Source organism: Phoxinus phoxinus (assembly GCF_949152265.1).
Source record: "Phoxinus phoxinus genome assembly, chromosome: 22".
In the NCBI taxonomy this organism is placed as follows: domain Eukaryota; kingdom Metazoa; phylum Chordata; class Actinopteri; order Cypriniformes; family Leuciscidae; genus Phoxinus; species Phoxinus phoxinus.
The window spans coordinates 3,928,544-3,953,304 of NC_136897.1; the positions used below are offsets into that span (position 1 = coordinate 3,928,544).

Here is a 24,761-nt window from a genome sequence, read left to right on the forward strand (position 1 = left end):
TTAAGATCATGTTCCATGAAGATATTTAGTAAATTTCCCACCGTAAATATATAAAACATGTATCTGTGTGAGTGAACACAGCACAATCGTGAACGTAAATGCACAACTTTAAAGGAGATTTTCTCAATGTTTCGATTTTTTTGAACTCTCAGATTCCAGATTTTCTAATTGTATATCGGCCAAATATTGTCATATCCTAACAAACCACACATCAACGGATAGCTTATTTATTCAGCTTTCAGATGATGTACGAATCTCAATTTTAAAAAATGACCCATGTGACTGGTTTTGTGGTCCAGGGTCACATATGCACATTCAGTACGTCTCTTTGGACATTGTTATTTTTACACAGCAGAAGATACATTAACCTTCTCTTTAAAAAAAAGAAACGACACAAGATCCCTGCTATTTTAAACCTGCAGTGTGACTGTTTCCTCCACTGCTCATTTCCACAGTCAGTCGGTTAGTAACACATCCCAGTCTTCTGGATTCAGAGCGTACCTTTCTTCCCCTCCACCTGGAAGTCCTCTGGCAGCAGTTTGTCTTGCCGGTTTCCCAGTACGAAAGCCAGGAAGGATAATATGAGGGAGTCCATGATGCTGATGATGGCCAGTATATACGCCCAGCGCACCGTGCAGTTTCCCAGTGTGTATTTATCCGTCCGCTGACCACACATCCTCTTCACCTCCTCCGAGTCCCAGCCGTCTGGGTAGATCATACAGCCTACCACCATGCAAGTCGCTGAATATGAGAAAGATACCCAGTCAGATAAATATTACAAAAATATTTTTTCAGATTTAAGTTTTACATTTTTGTGTAGGAAATATGGGCTGTACAACATTTGTTTTTCACTTTTCACCGGTTTGAAAATCACTCCGCTTGTTTGTGTTTGCCCGTTCCACACAGACAGGATTTTTCAGTGACCGTTTCTGCAAGTTAAAGCTACACTGTGTAAGATTTACTCCCATCTAGTGGTGAAATTGTATATGACTACCAACTGAATATTACTTTCTAGCCCCTCCCACTCCGAGGATGTTTTACCTCTTACGGTGGCCGTATTATTTCAAATCTTCCGGCAGTCGTGAGCATAGATATCATATAATAAAGGCTAGATGTCTCGTCGCACTGCTGGCCAATGGAGGTCGACGTCTGCACACGGCGGCCATCTTGCCACATGGGGCTCGCTCATTTGCAACATTGTGTTTAATGGTGCATGTACTTGCTCAATTTTCTACCGATTTTCAAACGACTTGGTTTGTTATAAACGTCAGAGATGTAGTTATGACACTGCATACTTATGAATAATTATATATTTCAACATGTTCAAGCATCCAGAATTATAGCCACGTTAATAACGTTTGTAAGAAACCAAACCGTTTGTAAATCCGTCAAGATTTCAGCGAGATAAGAGTATTTGTGTTCGTGCAGATCACTCGCCTTACATCAGATACCACAGAGCTCGCCATAAAACGCTTGCCTGTGACAAGATGGGCGCCGGTGATGCCGTTCGAGACTCCGCCTTAAGACATCTAGCCTTATATGGATATCTATGGTCGTGAGTAATCTCCCATTCGCATTCGTCACGGTGCCACTGAGTGTAAAAACGCGAAAGGCGAAGCTTGAATTTCCAGTATGTCCCTCTTTGACTAATGTATTTTCAAGATGGAGGCGTAACATGGCTTCCGCCATTCGATCGACTCACTCGCATGTATTATAAACAGCAGATTCTACACTTACGAGAATACCTGATTAGTCTGTAGAAGTAATTATACATCAATGAGCACACACAACAAAGTGTTTTTTGCTAAGAATCAACTTTTAAAAAATTACTCGGTGTAGCTTTAAGTTGTTACGCCAATAGTTGACCAAATGTCCTTCAATCATTCCCTCAACCGATTCATTCAGGAAAGAAGTCTATCCGAGTCAGGGTTTCAGCTTCGGTTTCATTTGGTATCGTTGAAAGGTCCGGCTCAGCAAGATGTTAAAGAAATATTATTCAGCAAAGATGTTTCTTGAGCAGCAAATCATCATATTAGAATAGAATGAAGACTGTAATATAGTAATATTGCTGAAAGTTCGTAATAACAATTGCAGCCTTGGAGAGCATTCAAAGAAATGTGTTTTTACATGGTGAAGCAAAAAGCTAATGGCGTTTCTAAAAAATTTTCTTTTTATTGAGCTATAAAAGCTGAATCATAGCCATCATATTCAGAAAACATGTTCGCTTGTGTGATCTTTCTCAATAAAATGCAGATATGCTTTTCATTGATATTTTTTAACAAGGTATTCTTCCGAAACAGTGCCAGAAAAAAACAGCAGATTCCCCAAAATCCGTTCTCCACATAGCTTGATAATTATTATTATTAAATCTGTCTTTAGACACTAATTATTATTGTATACTTTAATGTTAGAGTCTATACAGCGAGGTCAATTTAAAAAATAAACTCTGAAAAAATATCCTCTGGAGAAAAAGCTTGATTTCCTTTTTATCGTTGTCAAAAATACTCTCGACTACCAGAAATACTTTGCATTGGGACTGTTGCCTGGCAACTTCAGCCACACTTAACTCATCATTTATTATTCATATGACAATACACTCTCTGCAGGGCAGCTGGTGCTGCGGTGGATATTGCTTTACACACACACTCTCTCAGTTTCACACTCACTTTCTCTTAATGAGTATGCATTGCAAATGCATTATGTAACATGGTGTGATGGGACGGGGTTATCTGTGTCCTCAGTGATAACTTCATCAGATAAAGCATTATATTTCGCAACGCAGCAGCACACACATATTCCACTAATATACTGTACAGCAGCATGTCTAAATCTGTCATGAAGATGTGGGACTATCCAGGAAGCGTTTCATAAAACTGTTTCAATTCAGCCTCGAGAATACAACTGAACTTTTAAAGCATCTGAAGTTTGGTAGTACTTTATTATAACTTTTATATGCCATTAACAACCATTGTGTGGTTATTGGTGGTTGAGGAGATTCCCCATTTCCATGAAAAGCGCTTTGAATGCAGAGAAAAGTGCTATATAAATGTAATGAATTATTTCTGATAAACAATCTGTCAAAAAGTTTGTTTTTGATAATTGAAATAAAGCTGCAATAAACAATTTTTGAAAAACGTCAAAAAAACTTGAACAAATGAACTTAAAATCTGAAATGTTGACTTGTCAAGTTACTGAACTAAAATTTAGTTGAAGTGGAAGTACTAAAAAATAAAACTGAAATATTTAAAAAGCAAAAATGAATTACATAAAATTAAAACTAAAATATAAAAACAAAGTCTAATTCAAAATCTTGGGGGGGGGGGGGGACTATGATATTCTATTAGATACAATATTAAATAAAATCTGCAAACTTAAAAACAAATCAAACAAACAAATGCCTCTTGGAATGATATTTTCATCATTTAAAAAAAAAAATGTTTTTAGGAAAATATGTCCAAATATTTTTAGGCCACTGTATATAATATAATATAATATAAAAGTCCCGGTTAGTTGGTTGAGAAAGGCGCACGGCGAATGAAACGGTGAGAATTACAAAGTCCTTTTAATTAAATAACGAACTCTGAAGAGAATGGCCACGTTCACACGAACAATAACCGACATGGACTGAACTGAACGGAGTATAAATACATATATTAAATGAAGACACTAAACAGAACAGCTGGACAGAGATGAACACACACCATAGCAACTAATACAGACATGACAGAAATAACTCAACAGAACATAATTGTGAAAATAATATCATTAAATTTGTACATTGATGGTTTAATATTTAATTAATGTCATTAAAACCACTCAAATTGAGGGAAATGGTTCCACTCACCGGCGGCCAGCTGCATCCACGCGCAGATCTTATACACGCTGCCCGAGTTGCAGAAAAAGAACAGACTAAAGCAAACGATCGTGCCCACGATCAGCAGCAACGAGATCCCAACGAAGAACATGGCGGTTTTGAAGGCTCCTGAAGGGATGGACCCAAAGTCGAGCGCGCTGCCTTTACACACCAGCTCTCCTGTGATGGGGTTCCCGATGCAGTAGTGGAAAAGCCCAAAGTACCCCGACTGAGGGGTGTCCACGCTGTCTCCAATCCAATACGGCTGGATGAAGACCACGACACAGATGATGGCGAAGCAGATGGTGAAGATGGTCCAGAGCACGCCAACCGCCCTCGAGTTTCTCACGTAGTTGGTGTGATAGATCCTGGCGGCCTCCTGGGCAGATAACAGTTTGGTCATGTTTGCTGGAGATGAAGGTGTGCGCTACCTGAACGTTCACACTGAGGAGATGTGAGAAACGTGTTTGGTAGTCCCATGCAGAATTGATTATCAAGCAGCCGAAAGTCTTCCTTGGATCTGTCCACGTCTTGAAATAAAACTTAAAAGACAAAAATGATAATGAAGATCTCCATTCTGAAGGAACTGTACACTAGCTCTGGTCCCTGAGAGATGCATTAGATAAAATTACCCAGAATTCCTGTAACCTGAGTCTCTGGCCGACAGTGGTCAGATGTGTTCTTCAACTGTGTCCATTACGTCCGACTGACGAGAAAGTTTAGATGCTCTCTTCATTCAGACTAACTCTGTGAGATCATGGGATTATTAATTAATGGAGGTGTACAGTTACACTCGGACTGTGTCAAACCTGGAGAACGGACTCGCCGTCTGTGCCTGAAACTCTCTCTCACTCAACATAGTGGAGATTCTGTTCATAAGATAGATAGATAGATAGACAGACAGACAGACAGACGATAGATAGACAGACAGACAGACAGACAGACAGACGATAGATAGACAGACAGACGATTAGATAGACAGACGATAGATAGATAGACAGACGATAGATAGACAGACAGACAGACAGACAGACGATTAGATAGACAGACGATAGATAGACAGACAGACCGACAGACGATTAGATAGACAGACGATAGATAGACAGACAGACAGACGATAGACAGACAGACAGACGATTATAGAGAGACAGACAGACAGACGATTATAGATAGACAGACAGACAGACGATAGATAGACAGACAGACAGACTGACAGACAGACGATTATAGATAGACAGACAGACGATAGATAGATAGATAGATAGACAGACGATAGACAGACTGACAGACAGACGATTATAGATAGACAGACAGACAGATAGACAGACAGATGATTATAGATAGATAGACGATAGATAGACAGACGATAGACAGACAGACAGACGATAGATAGATAGATAGACGGACGATAGACAGACAGACGATAGATAGATAGATAGATAGATAGATAGACAGACGATAGACAGACTGACAGACAGACGATTATAGATAGACAGACAGACAGATAGACAGACAGATGATTATAGATAGATAGACGATAGATAGACAGACGATAGACAGACAGACAGACGATAGATAGACAGACGGACGATAGATAGACAGACAGATGATAGATAGACAGACGGACGATAGATAAATAGATAGACAGACAGATAGACAGACAGATAGACGATAGATAGACAGACGGACGATAGATAGACCGACAGATGATAGATAGACAGACGATAGATAGACAGACAGACGATAGATAGACAGACAGACGATTATAGATAGACAGACAGACGATAGATAGACAGACGATAGATAGACCGACAGACGATTAGATAGACAGACGATAGATAGACAGACAGACAGACGATAGACAGACAGACAGACGATTATAGAGAGACAGACAGACAGACGATTATAGATAGACAGACAGACAGACAGACGATAGACAGACGATAGATAGATTGACAGACAGACGATTATAGATAGACAGACAGACGATAGATAGATAGATAGATAGATAGACAGACGATAGACAGACTGACAGACAGACGATTATAGATAGACAGACAGACAGATAGACAGACAGATGATTATAGATAGATAGACGATAGATAGACAGACAGATGATTATAGATAGATAGACAGACGATAGATAGACAGACAGACGATAGATAGACAGACAGACAGACAGACAGATGATAGATATATAGACAGACAGACGATAGATAGATAGACAGACAGACGATAGATAGATAGACAGACTGACAGACAGACGATTATAGATAGACAGACAGACGATAGACAGACTGACAGACAGACGATTATAGATAGATAGACAGACGATAGACAGACTGACAGACAGACGATTATAGATAGACAGACAGACAGATAGACGATAGATAGACAGACGATAGATAGACAGACAGACGATTATAGATAGATAGACAGACGATAGACAGACGATAGATAGATAGACAGACAGACGATAGATAGATAGACAGACTGACAGACAGACGATTATAGATAGACAGACAGACGATAGACAGACTGACAGACAGACGATTATAGATAGATAGACAGACGATAGACAGACTGACAGACAGACGATTATAGATAGACAGACAGACAGATAGACGATAGATAGATAGACGATAGATAGACAGACGATAGACAGACAGACAGACGATAGATAGACAGACAGACGATAGATAGATAGACAGACAGACGATAGATAGATAGACAGACTGACAGACAGACGATTATAGATAGACAGACAGACAGACGATAGATAGATAGATAGACAGACGATAGATAGACAGACAGACAGACGATTATAGATAGACAGACTGACAGACAGACGATTATAGATAGACAGATAGACAGACGATAGATAGATAGATGGATAGACAGACGATAGATAGACAGACAGACAGACGATTATAGATAGACAGACTGACAGACAGACGATTATAGATAGACAGATAGACAGACGATTATAGATAGACAGACAGACAGACGATAGATAGATAGACAGACTGACAGACAGACGATTATAGATAGACAGATGGACAGACAGACGATAGATAGACAGACAGACAGACGATTATAGACAGACAGACAGACGATTATAGATAGACAGATAGACAGACAGACAGACGATAGATAGACAGACAGACAGACGATTATAGATAGACAGACAGACAGCATTACTGAAGACTGAATGCCAGTCGAACACAACCAGTATATATTCCTGTTGTCTATAACTAACAGTTATTCCAGTCACCAGTGTCAGGCTTCAGCCAGCAGGAGGCGCTGTGACATTATCAACAGAACAGAGGATCTGCACTCAGAGGAACGAGAGCTTTTAGCTCATATTCAGTTTAATCACTGATTTAATAACTGGGACAATTGTTATATTACAGTCAAGTCTGTGTTCAGAGTTCAGACAGAGTTTTATGAATGTTCCAGTTTAACATATATAGATATTGTCTGGCAAAATCAGATTAGTCCTGCTGTCGGTGGAATAATATGTGCAAACTACTACATAATCCCCCTGTCAGTTTCAACAATCGGCCCTGGTGCCATTTTTAGAAAGTGACAGAAAGAGACAAACAGCAGTGACATTTTAGAGAGAATAATGTCACCGTCCCATCACCTGTCCCTCCGGGGCATAATTGCACAATAATTCATGATTCAAATATATGAATCAAAGGTGCTTGGACAAAAGCACAATACAGTGGCCCCTTGGGGTCGAATGAGGAAATCAATGAGGTGCTCATCTGCCCAATTCAAGCGTCCCACTGGCTTTGTCCTGAAGAGCCGGCAGACGCATGTCAAGAGAGGGCCGGGACGCTCCATCTGCTGCTCTCGATAGCACAGAAACGGCTTATTTGATTTGATTTGATTTCACTGCTGAGTGTCAGACCAGTGAAAGCATTGATGAATTACAGAGAATCACAACAGCACGCTTCCTAATGACAACTGACTGATATATTAACAATGCTTTGCAGCCTTTATGGTAATGTGATTTTCCTCTGGGACATTTCGGGACCACACATCCCCCCTGCTGTTCAACACAGATCTCCTTAATAATGTTTATTCTGTCAGGCGCATGATCCTCTGGTGTTGTCATGTTTTTATCACTTCATCTTAAAGGATAGCTCAGTCATTGTTTGGCTGGTTTGAAATGCTTTAATATTCCTGTTTTCCTAGTGTTGTAAATAGGCAAAGTCACAAATATGTCCTTGCTTAAAGTTTGAAAACAAACACTAAATACTGAACTTTGATTGGTAACTTCACACACACCATTTATTCAGCCTTTCTGTGGAGAAGAAGCTGAACATGAAGGTTTCTTCCAGCGTCTTGAGACGATGCCACAGTTCTTCTGGATTTACTCTGTTTCTTCATGTAATCCCAGACAGACTCCATGATGGTGAGATCAGATCTCCGTGAGGATCATATCATGTCAGACTTCTTGTACATACAAAAATATCATGGATTGTTACAATGAATGGCAAATGCTTGGAAATGTAAACTGATATTTCCCACTGACACACTACAGTAAAATATATATAAATAACTGATTTCAAACCATTTTGTTTTGTGAAGACTTAAGACTTTTGCACAGTAGTAGGCTATATATACTGTACTATAATATATATATAACACACACACACACACATATATATATATATATATCAAGAATTGATTTCTTACTAGTTCCAATTTCACATCAGAAACACAATTCTAACTACTGACAATGTTAATTTCTGATAACATGAATGTGATTGTTACTGTAAGAAAGCCATTTTAGATATCTGAAATTACTCTCCTAATTATTGATATCAGAAATTAATTTTCAGATATCAGAAATAACAAATGTATCATGTTAAAGTACATTTACAGATATCAAGAATTAACATTGACATTAACATTGCCATTTCAACTAAGAAATCAATTCTTGATATCAACAATTGAATTTGAATAGTAGCTATGGTGATATCTACTGGTAAAACCATTATATCAAGAATGATAGTTTTTACTCTTTGAAATTGAATTTAATGAATAAAACTCATAGCGTCTCGTGTTTTTGCCGTGCAAACGTGGTCATATTCATAAGCACATTTACTCTGTAACACCAGAGACGTACGGTACAGTACATCCACACAGAAGATTAATGTGATCCTCTGCTCATGTGTGTTCATCTCTCCACAGTGTGTCCGGACAGCTGGTGTCCATGAGTGAGATGTACTGACCGCTTCACTCCACCAGCAGTATTCTCTAATAATGACCCCCCATTTACTCCTTTACTGAGATCCAGACTGCTTTTTCTGAGATCTGTATTTGTAACAGTCAGGTATGAGCAGAGATCAATAGTTGTGTTCCCCGTGGCTGAAGGCAGATGCTCATCCGTCATGTGTTTCGCCCTCAGGTGGAAGTGAGCTTTGTCTATTCACACTATCCTGACACACTATACAAAAGCCTTTTTTGTTGTCAGGACATGGGCTCTACTTTTCTTTTTCAAAACCGTTCCCATGGAAACAAGGCGCAAAATGCACTTAATAAATATTTCTGTTGCAAAACTGGTGGAAGATCAACCTCAAAAACGCCAGGGTTTATTCAGCAGTGATGACCAGTGGACTGAGCGCTTTCTGTGAGCGCTCTCTCCTGTCATGTGCACTCGTGTGGGTCCAAGTGGTCTAGTTTAGGCTAGTCTGTTCTTTTTACCCATCCAGACAAAAGAAATCCCTCTCTTTCTGCTCCTCCGTGACCTCGCTGTCATCCCTCCACACAGCAGGCCTTTCTGTCCGTCATGTGGCACTAACACTATCAATAACCGTGTCAGTGGGGCAAGTCCCGCAGGCTATGCTATGTAGACACACACACACACACACACAGCACGCGACACAGAATGAAGGACCCCTGAAGAGACACTCTTTTGACCACCAGACCGACCCGACCATTGACTTCCTCCTCCGCCGACTGTGCCTTCATCACACCATCTTTGCCTTTGTCAACATTCGATGGGGTAATTATTCCCCTCCTTTATGAAAACCAGACGCCATTTGTTGCACAGAACAAGCAACTGATTAGCAGGCCAAGCTAATAAAAACACAGCTAATTTAAAACATTCGCCCCAAACACATAAATCGTAAACGTTACTATGCTTCTTTGGCACATCAGGGCATAGAAACAATCTAAAAGGTGTTGGGGACACATTATATAAACCGTTTTAGCTGACCTCATGAATATTAATTAGGTGGCATAACATTTGTCCAATAGTTCTTGCTAAAAGACAGGTAGCCTAAGTGGCCGCTAGCTAGATTAGCACTTTATTTAGTCCACTACCAAAGCGCTGGCTGGGAGAATCTTTGGCGACACAAATGTACGTGGAAAAACACTTAATGTGAGCTTTTGTAAAAATAATAATAATAATAGGCTAATAATAATTTAAAAAGAAGTAGTACACTTTAGTGTAGCCTATACTTAAAACCCCCCTGTAGTCAATAATTGTATCCTTTAAAACTCATCTTTGATCACCATAATTGCATATTAAAAAATGTTCTCCTTGAATTTTTTTTCATGCCTTAAAATAACTCTGTAAAATGATACTATGTAACTCTACCCATGCCTCATTTAGTATATGTGGTTCTATAAATATGCAAATTAGCCCCGCCTCGACTCACTCAGCTCAGAGATCCACTCGTTGATCTGATTGGTTACAAGGTAGTTTGTGACGTCAGACATTTTCAAACCGTGTTTTTGCAGTTTTTTAAGGAGAAAATACTGAGCAAAAGACCCTGTGGTAAAAATCAAGCTTTTAATGTTGTTTATAATATTATAGGAAAATATGAGAGAATTATGTAAATGGTGTAGGTAGGCTATAGGCCTACGATGTTATGATGATGAACTATATGCCGTTCTCCATTGACGTTCTGTGATGTTCAAAGCGTTTCTAAGGACGCTGAGTTTAGAAGGCAGACTGAGACGGAGAATGGGAACATGGTTTGTGTCACATTAGCTGTTTGATAACGTAAGTGTCATATCATATATCCCCAAAGGTCTTGTCTGGACTATTGTTGTATTTCCTGTCCTTTTTCATGTTGGTCTATCCAGGTGTATCTTGTTTCCTCGTGTGTATATAAAGCACTTGTGTTTCGTTTGTTCTTTGTCAGTTGTTGAATGTGATGGTCCCTGTCTTTCCTTTTCTTTGTTTTCCGTGTTGCTTATCTTTTGTATGCTTGTTTCTTTATTAAATGCCCCTGCCTCCATGACGATCTCCGGAGGTTACATCAAGCAGAAGCTAATCATATTAATTACCGTTACTGTTATGTGTCCGACAGAGAGAGTGATACATAAAACGCATTACATCGACTTGTAGACGAGCCCGAGACTTGAGCTCTTCCACTTCTTCTGAATCAGTTTCTGGTTTCTAGTTCCACTTGCCATCATGCAGCGTTTACTAGGCTACAGTAAAAGTGACTGGTGTGAGTGAGTGGAGGCGGGGCTAATCTGAATATTCATGAATCCGCGTATACTAAATGAGGCAAGGGTGTAGAGTTACATTCAAGCTATTTTAAGTCATGAACATTTTATTTTCACAGGGAAAAAAACATTTAATAATTTTGGTGATCAAAGATGAGTTTAAGGGATAAAATTATTGACAAAATCTTTAAAATCTACTTTAAAAGTTTAAACTGAAGGTTTTAAGACATTTAATGCATTAATTGCAATCAAATAAAAATTTATTATAGTTTAAATTTATATTAAATACAATCAGCTGAACTTTTTTGACAAACTTAAGCAGGCTATATTTTAAATAGTCTTTAAAATTATGGTAACACTTTACAATCAGGTCTAACGTTAACATTAGCTGATTAACTAACAAACTAAAAATTGGCCAATACATTTGTTACAGTTTTTATTAATCTTTGTCAACATTAGTTGCTATAAAAAAAAATCTGTTTATTGTTTGTTCATGTTAGTTCACAGTGCATTCACTAATCATAGCATACAACTTTTGATTTTCATAATATGTCTGTAAATGTTGAAATTAACATTAACTACGATTAATAAATGCTGTAGAAGTATTGGTAATTCTTAGTCCTATATTCTTACACCAAAATTGTGTAGTAGTGTACTACCATACTGACAAGCATAACTAAAATATACTTAAATGTATTTTTTCTATTGAAATATGTATATCATGTATTTAATAAAACATATTTGTAATTGCACATTTGTAATGATGAAGTTTATTACATTTAGTACACTTAAAATATTTGAACTTAAACCGGGATGCTGATTACCACTACAGCTACAATTATAATCAAGTATTTGCATTATGTTAGTCAAAATAAGTGTACTTTAAAGTGTGGCAAAAGATTCAATTTGACATTATTACGAAGTGCATTTTTAAAAGCATACTTAAGTGTGTCTAAACATGAAAGTGCACTCTCTGGAATGACTCTTAGATGGCCTTTTATTTCATCATTATTATATATAAATGATATATATATATCAACTAAAAAATAATATACTTTTAAGATTTGAAGTAGAGCACATTCAATAGAATAAAGCACACTTCTTTTTCACAAATAAATGACAATTCTGTCATACACCTTCATGTTGTTTTAAACCTTTATGATGTTCGTTCGAGGATATTTCGAGAAATGGAAGTCACCAAAATGGTTTAGTTTACAAATTTCTTCACAATATCTTCTTTTGTGTTCTGTAGAAGAAAGAAAGTCATACATGTTTGGAACGACATGAGGGTGAGTAAATAATGACAGAATTTTCATTTCTTTATGAATCACCACTTTAACGCTCTATTTACTGTAGAAATACACAGTCAGCATGTTGCAAGTTGACTTTTCACATTAGGCCGAATGCAGTGAGCGTTGGGGTGTAACCTGGGTGCTTTGGCAGGACCCTTCCCCACACAGATGGTGAAGTTCCTGGGGGGAGGATGGATGTAATTTGGGGACGGATGAGGGAGTCAGTGTATGTGAACGTGTGTGTAGCCCAGGGCCACAGACATACACACACACAGCAGACTGACCTAGATGAAGTCAGAGCTGTCAGCTGACTCTGTGCCTGGCCGTTCCCTCGCTCTATACCCAAATGTGCGGCTACTGTATTCACAGGATAGAAACAGACATGGACTGTGGCTAATCTGCCCCCCACACACACTCCCTCACACACACACACACACACACTGAACGAGTCAACCGCACCGCTCCACTCCTGGCTATTGTATGAAGCTTTTGTCTGGTGTGGGGCGACCATTAGTGTGAAGTGTGCCGGGACTTGTAAACACACACCGCAGCGAACGCTGTCATCAAAAACTCTACTGCAACTTTAATTCGTTTCAATTCGTCTGCCTGAGTTGAATGAATCAGGCGTAGTCCTTTGTTAACCCATGGACACATATAGCAAAAACTGTCTACATTATACTATTCATTTCCAGATAGCAGAAAAGGTTGATTAAAGAATGTGAAAATGAATCAGCTTATGACCTCAAAGCTAAATATAGCAAACTGCGCAAAAGGGATTATGGAAACATCAAAGAAAAATGAAAATGCAAGTCACATTCTCTGTCATTCTGCTGTAGGTCCATCAGTTTCTGATTCTTGCTTGTCAGAGATATTCTGAATATGTGTGGGTGTAGGCTATGTATTATGGAAATGTTTAAATTCTGAATGTGTGTTTATATATATACACACACATTCAGAATGTAAACATTTTCTATGTTTATATGCAATCCAACAATTAAGGTGAAAGGTGAAAGACTGTAAGGAGGCATTTTCAAAAACATCGGCTTACCCAAATTACCACAAACACAATCCTCTCCTAAGTCTCTAAAATAGCATCATGTGATGTTTTAAACCTCCAAGCGTTCATATGCACGCCCTGAATAACACTTACATAAGTGAATAATCCAGAAAAGGGGTTTTCAAGCTAAACATTCTCCTCCTTTAGTGTCATGATGGGACATTATGTGAATGATTTGTGTCTTATGAAACTGCTTCATAATCTGTTTGAATATGTTCAGAAGCTCTGATTGTGCAACATGCGTTCATGAAACAGCTTCTTTATGTTTTAACTGCAAGAGATCTGTCCATAAGTGTAATCCTCACGGGAAACTGGTGTTCTTGTGAAACTATTTTGTGGTGAATTGGACAAAGTGCTTTCCCCATCTCAGAGCAACTGCTAAACGTGCTCCTGTGACAGCTGATCTCTTATATATAGTGTTATATCGAAGTTACAAGCACAAACAATTGCATTTTTCTATTTGAGGACACATTTTTTTGGGCCTATGTATATTTAAAAATTTAAAGATACAGTATATAATATAAACCATGCTTTTGTTCCTCACAGAGTTGCCTGTGGCTGTTTAACCTTTAAAGTTTATTCCACTTTTAAAGCAGAAGTGAAGTTGTCTATGTTTCCCAATCTGTTACCGAGACCAGCAGGCTTGTCATTATGGTAATGTACCCAACATTTCTGTTTTGTTTTGCATGGTCTGAGACTAATGGGCTGTTTTAAACCATAAATCTCGAGACTCGAACCCAGAGCAATTCTCCGTTTGCAGTGTTTCAGATGTGACTTACGTTTCGCGAATGAATCGTTCATTTGAACAGATTCTTTGGAATGACTCAATTGAACCGATTCGCAATTTTTCAAAATGCATCCAGCAGCATTACTTAACAAAATTAATAAAACAAGAGACATTTTTTGTCCTTTCTCTTTTGTTAAGTCTATAAATACAGACAAATAATTGTTCACATTTTTGCATAATTTGACCAAATTAAAGCTTGACTAAAGATAGAGGCACAATAAAGAGTTCTGTTCAGTAATATTTACCTTGATTTTGACCAGCTTTCTTTCTTACACATCACACGTCTATAATTTCACATCTTTACTTTATTAAATAGGCCTATAATTTAGAAAAAAGAAAAAACGTTAGCGGTTGTGGTTTTGTCCCCACAATGGGACAGTCATAATTTGAGAAAAATTGGACATAATTTTCACACAATAAGTGGGCTAGGCTATTTACATGGTTTACGTTAATGTCACTCTTTGTTCCAGATCAACAGTTTTAAACATGTAATAGGCCTAGGGTAATTAAGAGAAACACATTCATTTGACTTAGATACATATAACTTAAACAAAATAAAACAACACGTTAAATAATTTCTCGGTAACTTTGAGTGAAGAATTAAATGGGTTGGTGAATCGTTTTTCAACGGGTTTAGCAGTGAAGCGTTCGAACGAACCGATTCATTAATATGAATCCCAACGCGGCGTTCAGAGACGTGTCCGCTGAAGTTGCGTTTAATCTATGACCGCTGAGTCTGCTTTTAAAGGCTAATCCACCAAGCTCTAATTGGTCAATTACATCCAAGTGTAGGCGGGACCAGCAGCTATGTGTGGTCGAAAGGCCTGTCAATCATCGCTGTATATGGACACGCCACGCCCACACCTCTCTCAGTAGCGCTGCACATTGAACGCGCGAGCACACAGGCGCTGTGTGAGGTTTCGGATGCAAGTAAGCACGAGCGCCACTCGCACATATGACAGGATACAAGCTCGAAAGAAGAAAATATGCCAATTCTCCTTATGTATCATGCGATTTATACATCGCTGTGCTGATTTCGTCAGTATTACAGAGGTGAACGGCGATGTCTGGCTGCGTAACGCTGATTGACGGACCGGAGCGGTCGCGCGCGTTTTAACGCACAGCAGTGTTTCCAGCTCAACTTTTTCTCTCAACTTCTCTTTTTGACGGGCGAGGTGAAACGACAACACAAAGCATGGCGACACAAAACGACTGCTCTGTCAAGGTCTCTTTAAGGTAAGCCTGCCTGTCAGAATCTGCCGACTGTGCCCATATGCAACCATCATTTCACATTGTTTTTAGTATAATACACTGTTCGTGCTATTATATATATGTTTTATGTATCATGCACTGTTTATTTACGTTCACAACAAAGAGTTTGTAGGACAAACGGGGTGTTGCAATTCTCTGGGTGTGTGCTGCACAAGGTAAGACCCCGGTGATGCACAATCACACAGATGCAATATTGCAACCCGTTGAGCATAACATTTCTTGTAAGTGTCAAACACAGATGTGCACGAACTATAGTTCCCATCTGCCGCCACATGCATGTAACATGCATGCATAATTACATGCATAATGCATATAGAGACAGAAGTTACATTTAGGTTTGACTTGTCTCGTGCACTGTACACAAGTGTGCAGTAAGGTGCATTTAATTGCTTTATGAGTTTTGCATAAATCCTGAAGGACATCAGATGATGCAGGAATGTCTGCAAGGTGATAATGACAAAGACGCGCGCGCGCTCCTTCTCAATGTCCTTATTTCCTTTGTTAAAACCCCACATCAGTGAGTAATATCGCCATAGATCAATATCGAATCGATTCGCCCTCGTCTGCAATGATCATCAGAATTGCCAATCACACTAATGTCATTATTCAGTCGTAAAATTGAAGCGCGTGTCAGCAGTCAGGAGCAGTGAACGAGCATGACTCGAGGCGGTGGTCTGAGAACTGTCTGGATCCCCTTCAGATCAGTCTGACTCTGATGCAAGAACACAGAGCAGTTTAGAGATCAAACCCAGTGTCTGGGTGTGTTATGTCCCCATTTCCATGTCTGGAAGCCCCTCCTGCTCTTGCATTGTGTGTTTTGTGTGCTTTGAACGGACCTGCTGTTGCAGTAATGCTAGATTGAAGTGGGTCTTTTGTGTTCGGGAGTGTGGCTGCAGGTGCATGGTTGATTTTTGATGCACAGTTGGTGTAGTAAGCGTGCTTTACTGTGTCTGCGGCTCACTGTGGGTCACACCTGCAGATGGGAGGGGGAGCATTACATCAATGAATGAAGTAGACCCACGTGTTCTGCTGAACCTCATGAAGGCGGACTGTTATTTAAAGCTATACTTCATCTAGATATGCAGACTGTTGTGTGGATCCAGTTCCAGTGCTTGCAAGGCAGGACTGGATTGATATTCCTCAAACATACGATTCTAAGAGCTGCTGAAGTCGAGCATCACTGTTAGTATTGCTCATGCTTAACATAAAGGGGTGTTCACACTGACAGCAGTGTGCAGCAGAGAAGACAAAGTGACCGGAACTAATTTATTTTCAATAGTAATTGATTGACAAAATCAGTACACTGTAGCCAGAGATGTTAGATGCGGTTTACTACGTTAAAGGGTCAGTTCACCCTAAAATGAAAATTCTGTCATTTATTTCTCACCCTGATGTCGTTCCAAAACCGTAAGACTTTTGTTCATATTCGAAACTCAAATTAAGATATTTTTGATGAAATCCGAGAGCTTTCAGTCCCTGCACAAAAGTATTCTCGCCGCTTCATAACATTAACATTAACATATAGTCACATGGACTATTTTAATGATGTCTTTACTTTCTGGGCCTTGAAAGTGGAAATAACGTTGCCGTCAATGGAGGGACAGAAAGCTCTCAGATTTCATCAAAAATATTTTTATTTCTGTTCCGAAGATGAACGAAAGTCTTACGGGTTTGGGACAACATGAGGCTGAGTGATAGAATTTACATTTTTGGGTGAACTATCCCTTTAATGAATGGGTGAAATCATAACACTTAATATGGCATTCTAGAAAATTAAATCAAAGTTTGCATTTGGCTGGCGTTGTTGAAAAATGAACCCTCCTTATTTGGTTGCAGTCTTTCATCTAAAGTTGGCTCAAAATATCATAATTGTTTGATATCTTCTGACTAGATCTGTAGTCTGAGGGTTTAAATGTGTCATGCGCTTCCAACTCGTAGAAATCCGAGTTTCCCACATGTATACAACTTATCTTTTTGGAAATTGTAATTACGTTATCTCTGAGTCGGCTTGAAGAGCACATAAGATCTGCGTCCATCCAATCAGCAACCAATGAATTGAACCATGTTTTTTTCTCTTTCGAATAATCCGTTTCAGAACAATACGTGTATACCTGATGAAGGTCATGGGACCGAAACGTTGCACTTAAATCATTTTTTGAGATTTGTGCTATTACAGATAGTTTGTAGGATTTTTTAAATTAATTTTAAATGGACCCTTTTAATTCTTTGTCCTATACGTCCTATATCTATTACCCCCAGTTGTGCGAGCCGGTAAATTGTTCATTGATTGCAATACGAAATAAATAATCTGTCGCTACTTCCATTACATTGTGATTAGATCTGGCTGGTGTAGTTGCTACGATTCAATGTACGGAGTTGTCTTTAGTTTCCTCCTTGATATCCTCCAACTGGATGCAATCATAAGTCATAATTCTGACTGTCCAAAATCTACAGACTGATTCTGACTCGGCCCAACTGCAGACCGGGCTGAAGTTATGTAATTTAATCTAGCTTTTAGTTTTGTTTTACTGTAAAACAAAGTGTTTCAGGAGGTGTATGAAAGTATTGACAAATGATGGTTTATTTCGCAAAGGCAATCATATGCATTGCAAACCTCTTGGGGAGGAAGAGGAATTGTCATATTAACCTTCAGGACATTTAAATTCAATGAAATCAAAACCGGAAGCAGTGAAATCCTCAAAAATTGTGTTTATTTCATCATTGGCAGTTCTTTTTTTGGAGTTTCCCAGCAGTCATTGGATAAGGGCAGGAAGGATATGACTGAGCTTGGAGGACATTGAGAAATTAAGGATATCAGCCAATCAGATTGTCTTTATTGCTGACCCAGAATCTCCCTTGATGCCCACCCTAACGACGCACAAGACGAGACGATGATGGACAGTTTAGAAGCTCTTTCTTGATGAAATTCCTACCAGTAGACTAATTTACAGTAGTGCGAGTGATTAAATAAACGCTTCTGTATTTACAGTATGTCACGTCATTGCATCCTTTGTGAAATAAACTACTTCTCCATTATTACCGAGAGACAGAATGTCCTTGCCACAGTGAGAATATGTGACCTCAACATGGAAGTAGCAAGCTCAGCTTCACTTCTCATGAGTTGACCCTTTTTCTACCTCATTTCCTCTTAATCACCATCAAAGCCTGCGGTTGAGAGATTGATTGTGTTTTCTCTGTGGGTGGGAGTTTGCATCTGTATTGTGTGTGTGTGTGTGTGTCATTCCCTCATGTGTGTATGTCATCTGCAGGGCATCTTTCCTCTCCCTCCTGGTATAGACAAGTGAGACGTTCTCCAGGAGTGTTGACTCAACAGCGCTGTTAAAATTAGACACAAAGTGAAAATTTGTTTTGCTGATGATTTTCTTGCCTGATAAAGAAGGTTATCCATACCGTGGCGTCAGACTGTCTGTAGTTGGAGGGTCTCGTAGGAATTCCTTCAGGGTCTCGAGATAACGCGTCTGATGATTTCATTGGGATTTCATCTTCTAACATCACTAACTGTTTTTAGAAATATTACTTTGAACTGAGCTCAAACATTATGGCTGCCAGATAAGTGCCTGCATCTTGACAGTTTGAGAAACGCCTGACCTGTTTATGTGTCCAGTCCGCTTCCTACTGACACGGCTTGATCTTTTCTCAAGGGTCTGGCTGAGAATGCCGGAGTTTGTGGGGGGATCATGTTAATAGTTGAGGCTCCTGGGAACCAGACTCGTAATTGCCTTGTTTATGGGAATAGCTTCCCCCAAGACTTTTAGGGTCCTTGGCATCCTCTGGAGTTACATGGTGATCACTGGGTCAAGGACAAATGCTAGTGTGCATGATACAGAGAAATATAGAAAAATATGTTAAAAAGTCTAGTCTAGTCTAGTTTCATGTGGTTTGAAACATTTTCTTATTTAAGGAATTAAATGTCATGTGGTGTAACTATCAATTTAAAATGTTTTACTTAGTCCTTGAATCCCTATGAGTCTACACATCTTAATCATTATTTTAGATTTTTTTTAAAGCTTTTGCATTAATGAATTCATAAATATTATTGGTTTGGGGGAGTCGCACCACATGACATTTTACTAAACATGATCTGTGATTTTTAAGAAACTTTATTTACCTTGACAGTCATTTCCTTTTATTTCCTGCATGATGGCTTTATTTCCACATGACTTTAATTCAGCGGACAAACGTTTTTCAACGCCCCAAAAGATCAAATAAATTTTAAGCAATTTAAAACATTCAAATCTTTTTTTTTAGTAGTAGGTCTGAGAAAAAATGTAATGTCATTGGCCCCTCTGTGATTGTCAGTAGAGTTTATTGAATGTGCTTTTCTTGTAATCGAGACTAGTCCATTAAGCTCTATTAAAGAACCTGGACAATGCAGTTCAAGTTGAAATACGTCCCACAGCGCACAGTGTCTTTTGTAAAGGTGCCCTGCTTACTGCCTGTCCTGCATACACTGAATGTATGGGTATTTTCTCTGGATTCAATGGGAATATGAATAAGAGATTGGTTTGCATGGGCCATATTCAGTTGAACATTTCATTAAGCTGCACTTGCAGTAATAACCATTTAAGCCTGCGGCAGATCAGGCGATTAAATAAGTTCAGGATTAATTTAGGCAAACAGAAATGCTCTCAAGTCGGCTAAACTATTTTGTGCTGCATAAAATGTGGAGTATGAGTATCTTCTTTAGTGCTTATTAATACAATGACTTCCTCAACAGCCTCATGGGATATACCATTGTCTGTCTCTGTTTCTCTGCCTTTTGATGAAATATTTTTTACGCCCTGGAGGGCAGGAATGGTGGGGTCCCATGAGTTTAAAACTCAAGCATACTATGTGAATACTACTAACCATCATAAATAGTGAGTGAGATTTGAATAAGTGTGTCCCAAAGCATGGTATGTTGAAATCGATATTGCCCACAACCCATTGCACTTTAAATGAGGATTCAGTTCAGAACTACGAACACAGTCGTGAGTGTGCATGAAGCTGACAGGGTTTTCACTGCTACTCCCCGAGCAGGGGATATCAGCTCACTTCATTTTTACAAAATGCATTTATTCAGAATACCTTGCAATGTCAAACACAGATGAAACTCAAATATTAGAGGAGTTGATGGTTCGATGCAATAATATTCTTCTGTACATAAATATAATACAAATTACCATCATTTTATTTAATATACATGTGTAAAATATCTCCATGTAAATATTATTTAATTACAAACTTCTCTTAATCTTATCTGTCCAATTCAAAAACATTATAATGAATGATAAATGTTGGTTGCAATGTTTAATATGAAAATAAACTTAATTTGGTAATACAGTATGTCTTATTTAACCCGTAATCATGATAGCTGACTTGTAACTGTTGCGTAACGTGGTTTCCAGTTTGTGCACCTAGCCTGGAAATCCAGACCCAAATCCAAAAGATGAATGGTCTGGTGTCGAGTAATGAAAATCGCCCAACTCGAGGGGCGGCACCAAGCATGCATCTGAAAATCTCACTGCACGCAAATGGATAACACTACGACCCAGAACAACATACGCAGCATGCGCTTAGCTACTAGCGTAGCTAACTGGTAGATTAGACTCTTGCCGTATCCAGTCGGCAAAACAGAAAAAACGTCCTTCTTGCAAAGGAACGATTTGAGCGCCGTCTTCTGTTCCTCTTTTAGATAAAAAGTCAAGTCTAACTCGTTCATTGTAGCGGCCAAAGCCGTGTCAAACAACTGGTGTTCATCCATAGCCATCTTGCAATGTTTACTGATGACTTCGACGTCACAGCGCTGTCGTCATCTGTGGTTCTGCAGTTGGTTAGTATTGGTTTAGCTCGCCTCAGGCCCGCCTATATCAGATAACCCGATGTGATTGGTGCAGCTCAGCTACGAGGGCATAGTTAATGAGCATCATTACTCGATGCCAGAGTGACTCGCTGAGCAAATTCAAATTGTGTTCTCGCGAGAACAATACACAATACACACACATATATTATGTAAACACAAACTTTTATTTTGGATTTGAATAATCGCGATTAATCGTTTACAGCCCTAGGTTAGAGACACTAATTACATGTTGTGCTGTGGAAATCTCACTATGACTATCCTTCCTGCTGTTTCCACCGGAAATCGTTTGCTATGCAAGGCAGTAGATTGTGTAGTTGACTGCGTTCAGTGCCCACACAGGAAGTGATAGCGAGGGGGTCAGAGGTATGTTTCTGTGACGCTAGTTTCAGTGAAGACGTGTAGTTAAATGCACCCAGTAGCCAGTTTGCCTCAGGGCTTCCCTTTAGAAGCCCTTCCAGACCCACAACCGTGATTCACTGACATGAGAGCCTCAATTGATAATGTCTCTCTGAGTCAATTAGATGCTGTTCTTTTAGACATCGTCCTCTGCTTGGAAGAAAAGGCCGGTTGTGTTTCAAATGAAAAGGGGAAGAGGCTTGAAGGGAGGTGGCGAGAGAAAGAGAGAGTCAGAGAGCAACAGAGAGGGCAAGAGAAAACAGGAAGTGTCTTTTTCTCTTTCAGTGTCAAAGGACTGCATAGGAAAATCAACATTAGCTCTCAGTGGAAGCATACAAAGAGAGGCATTTATTAATTATTTGCGTGTGATAGATCACTGTTCTGTGTGTGTGTGTGTGTGTGTGTGTGTGTGTGTGTGTGTGTGTCTTGAAGGCTCTAAGAAACGGCTATATGTCACACTCTCTCACAAAGAGGTCCGTAGAGTAAAGCCACTACAGTGTGATTTAAGGGTGTTAGATCAGATGTTCTTGACGAGGTATAAACGGGATGTTATTATAAAAAATAACATAAATAAAAATTCTGATGTTTTTCCGTGGATTGCAAAAGAGATGCTTTGCAGAATGTTTGTTCATGCTGTACTTTTCTAGTTGCTTTCTTTCTAGTCTTCTCCTGTGGCCTCATGGGATATAAAGGCGCTTTTCCACAGCACGGTACGGCACGGTTCGGTTCTGCTCACTTTGTGGCGCTTTTCCACTGCACGGTACGGTTTGCTTCGGCTCGCTTTAAATGGTACCACCTCTGTTGAGGTTCCAAGCGTACCGTACCGATACTAAATGTGACGTGAAAACACTGCAGATCACTGATTGGTCAGACTACCAGCGTCATTGTATTTGCGACAGGAGACACCAAATCCGCTAGATTTAAATAGCCAGTAACAGCCACTGCTGTAGCACCTGCACTACTTGCTTGACTTACTTGAAAAAAAAAAGCTGAATCGCGGTGGACGAAGTGCAGACGTTCCTCTCGTTGGTTGCCGAGGAGCAGATAAACTATAACGAGTCTATAATCCCACCCACTTTAAACTGAAGCGTACTAACTGCAGTGGAAAAGCAAACCGAGCCGAGTCGTACCACGCAGTGGAAAAGCCAAGCGAGCCGAACCGTACTGAGCCGTACCATGCACCATAAGTATCCATTTCAAAATCTTGGCAGAAATGGGCCCTGTCCCAAATTACAAGGTAAGCCTTTGCGGTCTTTCTCTGAGTCCACGCTGTCGGGTAAAACTGTGCTTGCTCAGCAAAAGTGCCCATCGAGGGCTCATATCAGCTCGCGAGCACCCTTCTAGAGTCTAAAATGACCATTAGGACACCCTACGGTCTTGTGGATCACGATCACTCACACGCGGCGACCATTGATAAGTCCACTAGAGTAGACCACACGAGTAAATGCAGATGAAGTGTGCCATTTGGGACAGGGCCATAGGAAATCTTCGGGATACTCTTTGCCTACATTTTTACTATGAAAACTACGAATTCACATACTGTTTTTCTCTGACTATATAGTAGCAAAGTATTTGGATGCACGGATAAACTGTTGCTTGTAAGCTTTTTAAGTCTGTTTCTCCTTATACAAAGCTATAATATCATACAGCGCTGGAAGACTTAGACTATTATGGACTATTGTTGCTGCATTTTTATGGTTCTTTAAAAAAAAAAAAAAATTTTTAAAGGAATTTTATGGAAAAGAGCCATGAACATTATGCAAAAAAATCTCTTTTTGCAGGAAAAGAATAAAGAAAGTTTGGAATGACTTGAGGTTGAATAAATGACGTCTATTTAAATTTTGGGTGACCTGTCCCTTTAAGAGAGATTAGTTGTTTTAAAATGTGTTAATGCAAAGCTGTGTGTGTACTTGTAATGTACTTTTACTTTGTTACAAGACTTTAATTGGGATCAAGGGAGCATGGCATCAGTAATTCCCAGCGTATCCTCTTTGGTCGTGTTTAATCTTATCATAGTTATAAAATGATTAACCTGGAGGACTTCATGGTTTTTGCATTTTGTGTTTTTTAAACCATTTGCTGACAGAAGGCCTTTTTTACTCTTATTCAAAGGTTCAGGAAACTTCAATAGGGCTTTTCTTTTGTGAATTTTAAATACACTTTATATTTAAATAAATTTTGTTCCTGCTTCATGCTCCGCTTGACTCTGTTGGCTCCCTGCCGGACTGTCCGAGAGCCTTTCAGGACGAGCTCGTACCCTGGGCTTTGAAATCAAACTGACCCCCTGCTGCCCTCTCCAGCCCCCTCCCATAGTCCCTCTATTCTCCTGCGAATTGAGGAGGGGGGGATTGTGGGACAATGAAGTGAATAGAACTGGACCCTTTGCGCTGGTCTCTGTAATTCTCTTTTCACACTGCATTAACAGAACCAGGGCCGGGACGGTCCCACGGGCTCAGTCCACCCAGGTTCTGGAGCGCTCAGCTGGGGCTCGTCTGCTTTGTTCACAGGGACCTTCTGGACATTGCACAGCTTGTAAACGATAATAAAGAAGTTGTTTAACGGATCTAAGGGGCCAGCTGGTGATTAGGTATCTTAAGCAGTAAGGAGCTTAAACGGGGCCGGGGGTCTCTGATGAAACAGGGTTTCCTCCCTTATTAATGGCAGCAAATAAGGCAGCTTTTAAAGCAAGCATCACTTATTAATACTCATTAAATGTTGGCGTGTATAATAATTGCTTGTTTCTAAGCAATCAGATTTTGATTTTC

At 39.4% G+C, this 24,761-nt stretch overlaps 2 protein-coding genes across 6 annotated transcripts in view; one reads left to right on the forward strand and one right to left on the reverse strand.

Annotated features, from left to right (window-relative positions):
- Positions 1-444: 444 nt before the first annotated feature.
- lhfpl5a (LHFPL tetraspan subfamily member 5a) lies at positions 445-4,256 on the reverse strand (the record flags this gene model as incomplete). Its single annotated transcript, XM_079598193.1, has 2 exons — positions 445-741; positions 3,845-4,256. The coding sequence occupies 2 exons, from the start codon at positions 4,254-4,256 to the stop codon at positions 491-493; spliced, it is 663 nt and encodes a 220-aa protein (XP_079454319.1). The 3' UTR covers positions 445-490.
- Positions 4,257-15,301: 11,045 nt separating this feature from the next.
- The window catches only part of kif21b (kinesin family member 21B), an 86,612-nt gene continuing 77,152 nt past the window's right edge, over positions 15,302-24,761 (forward strand). For all 5 annotated transcript variants that reach the window (XM_079597694.1, XM_079597693.1, XM_079597696.1 and 2 more), the window contains exon 1: positions 15,302-15,701. In XM_079597694.1, coding sequence (XP_079453820.1) covers positions 15,661-15,701 — 41 coding nt within the window. In that variant the 5' untranslated portion in view covers positions 15,302-15,660. The remainder of the gene's footprint in view (positions 15,702-24,761) is intronic.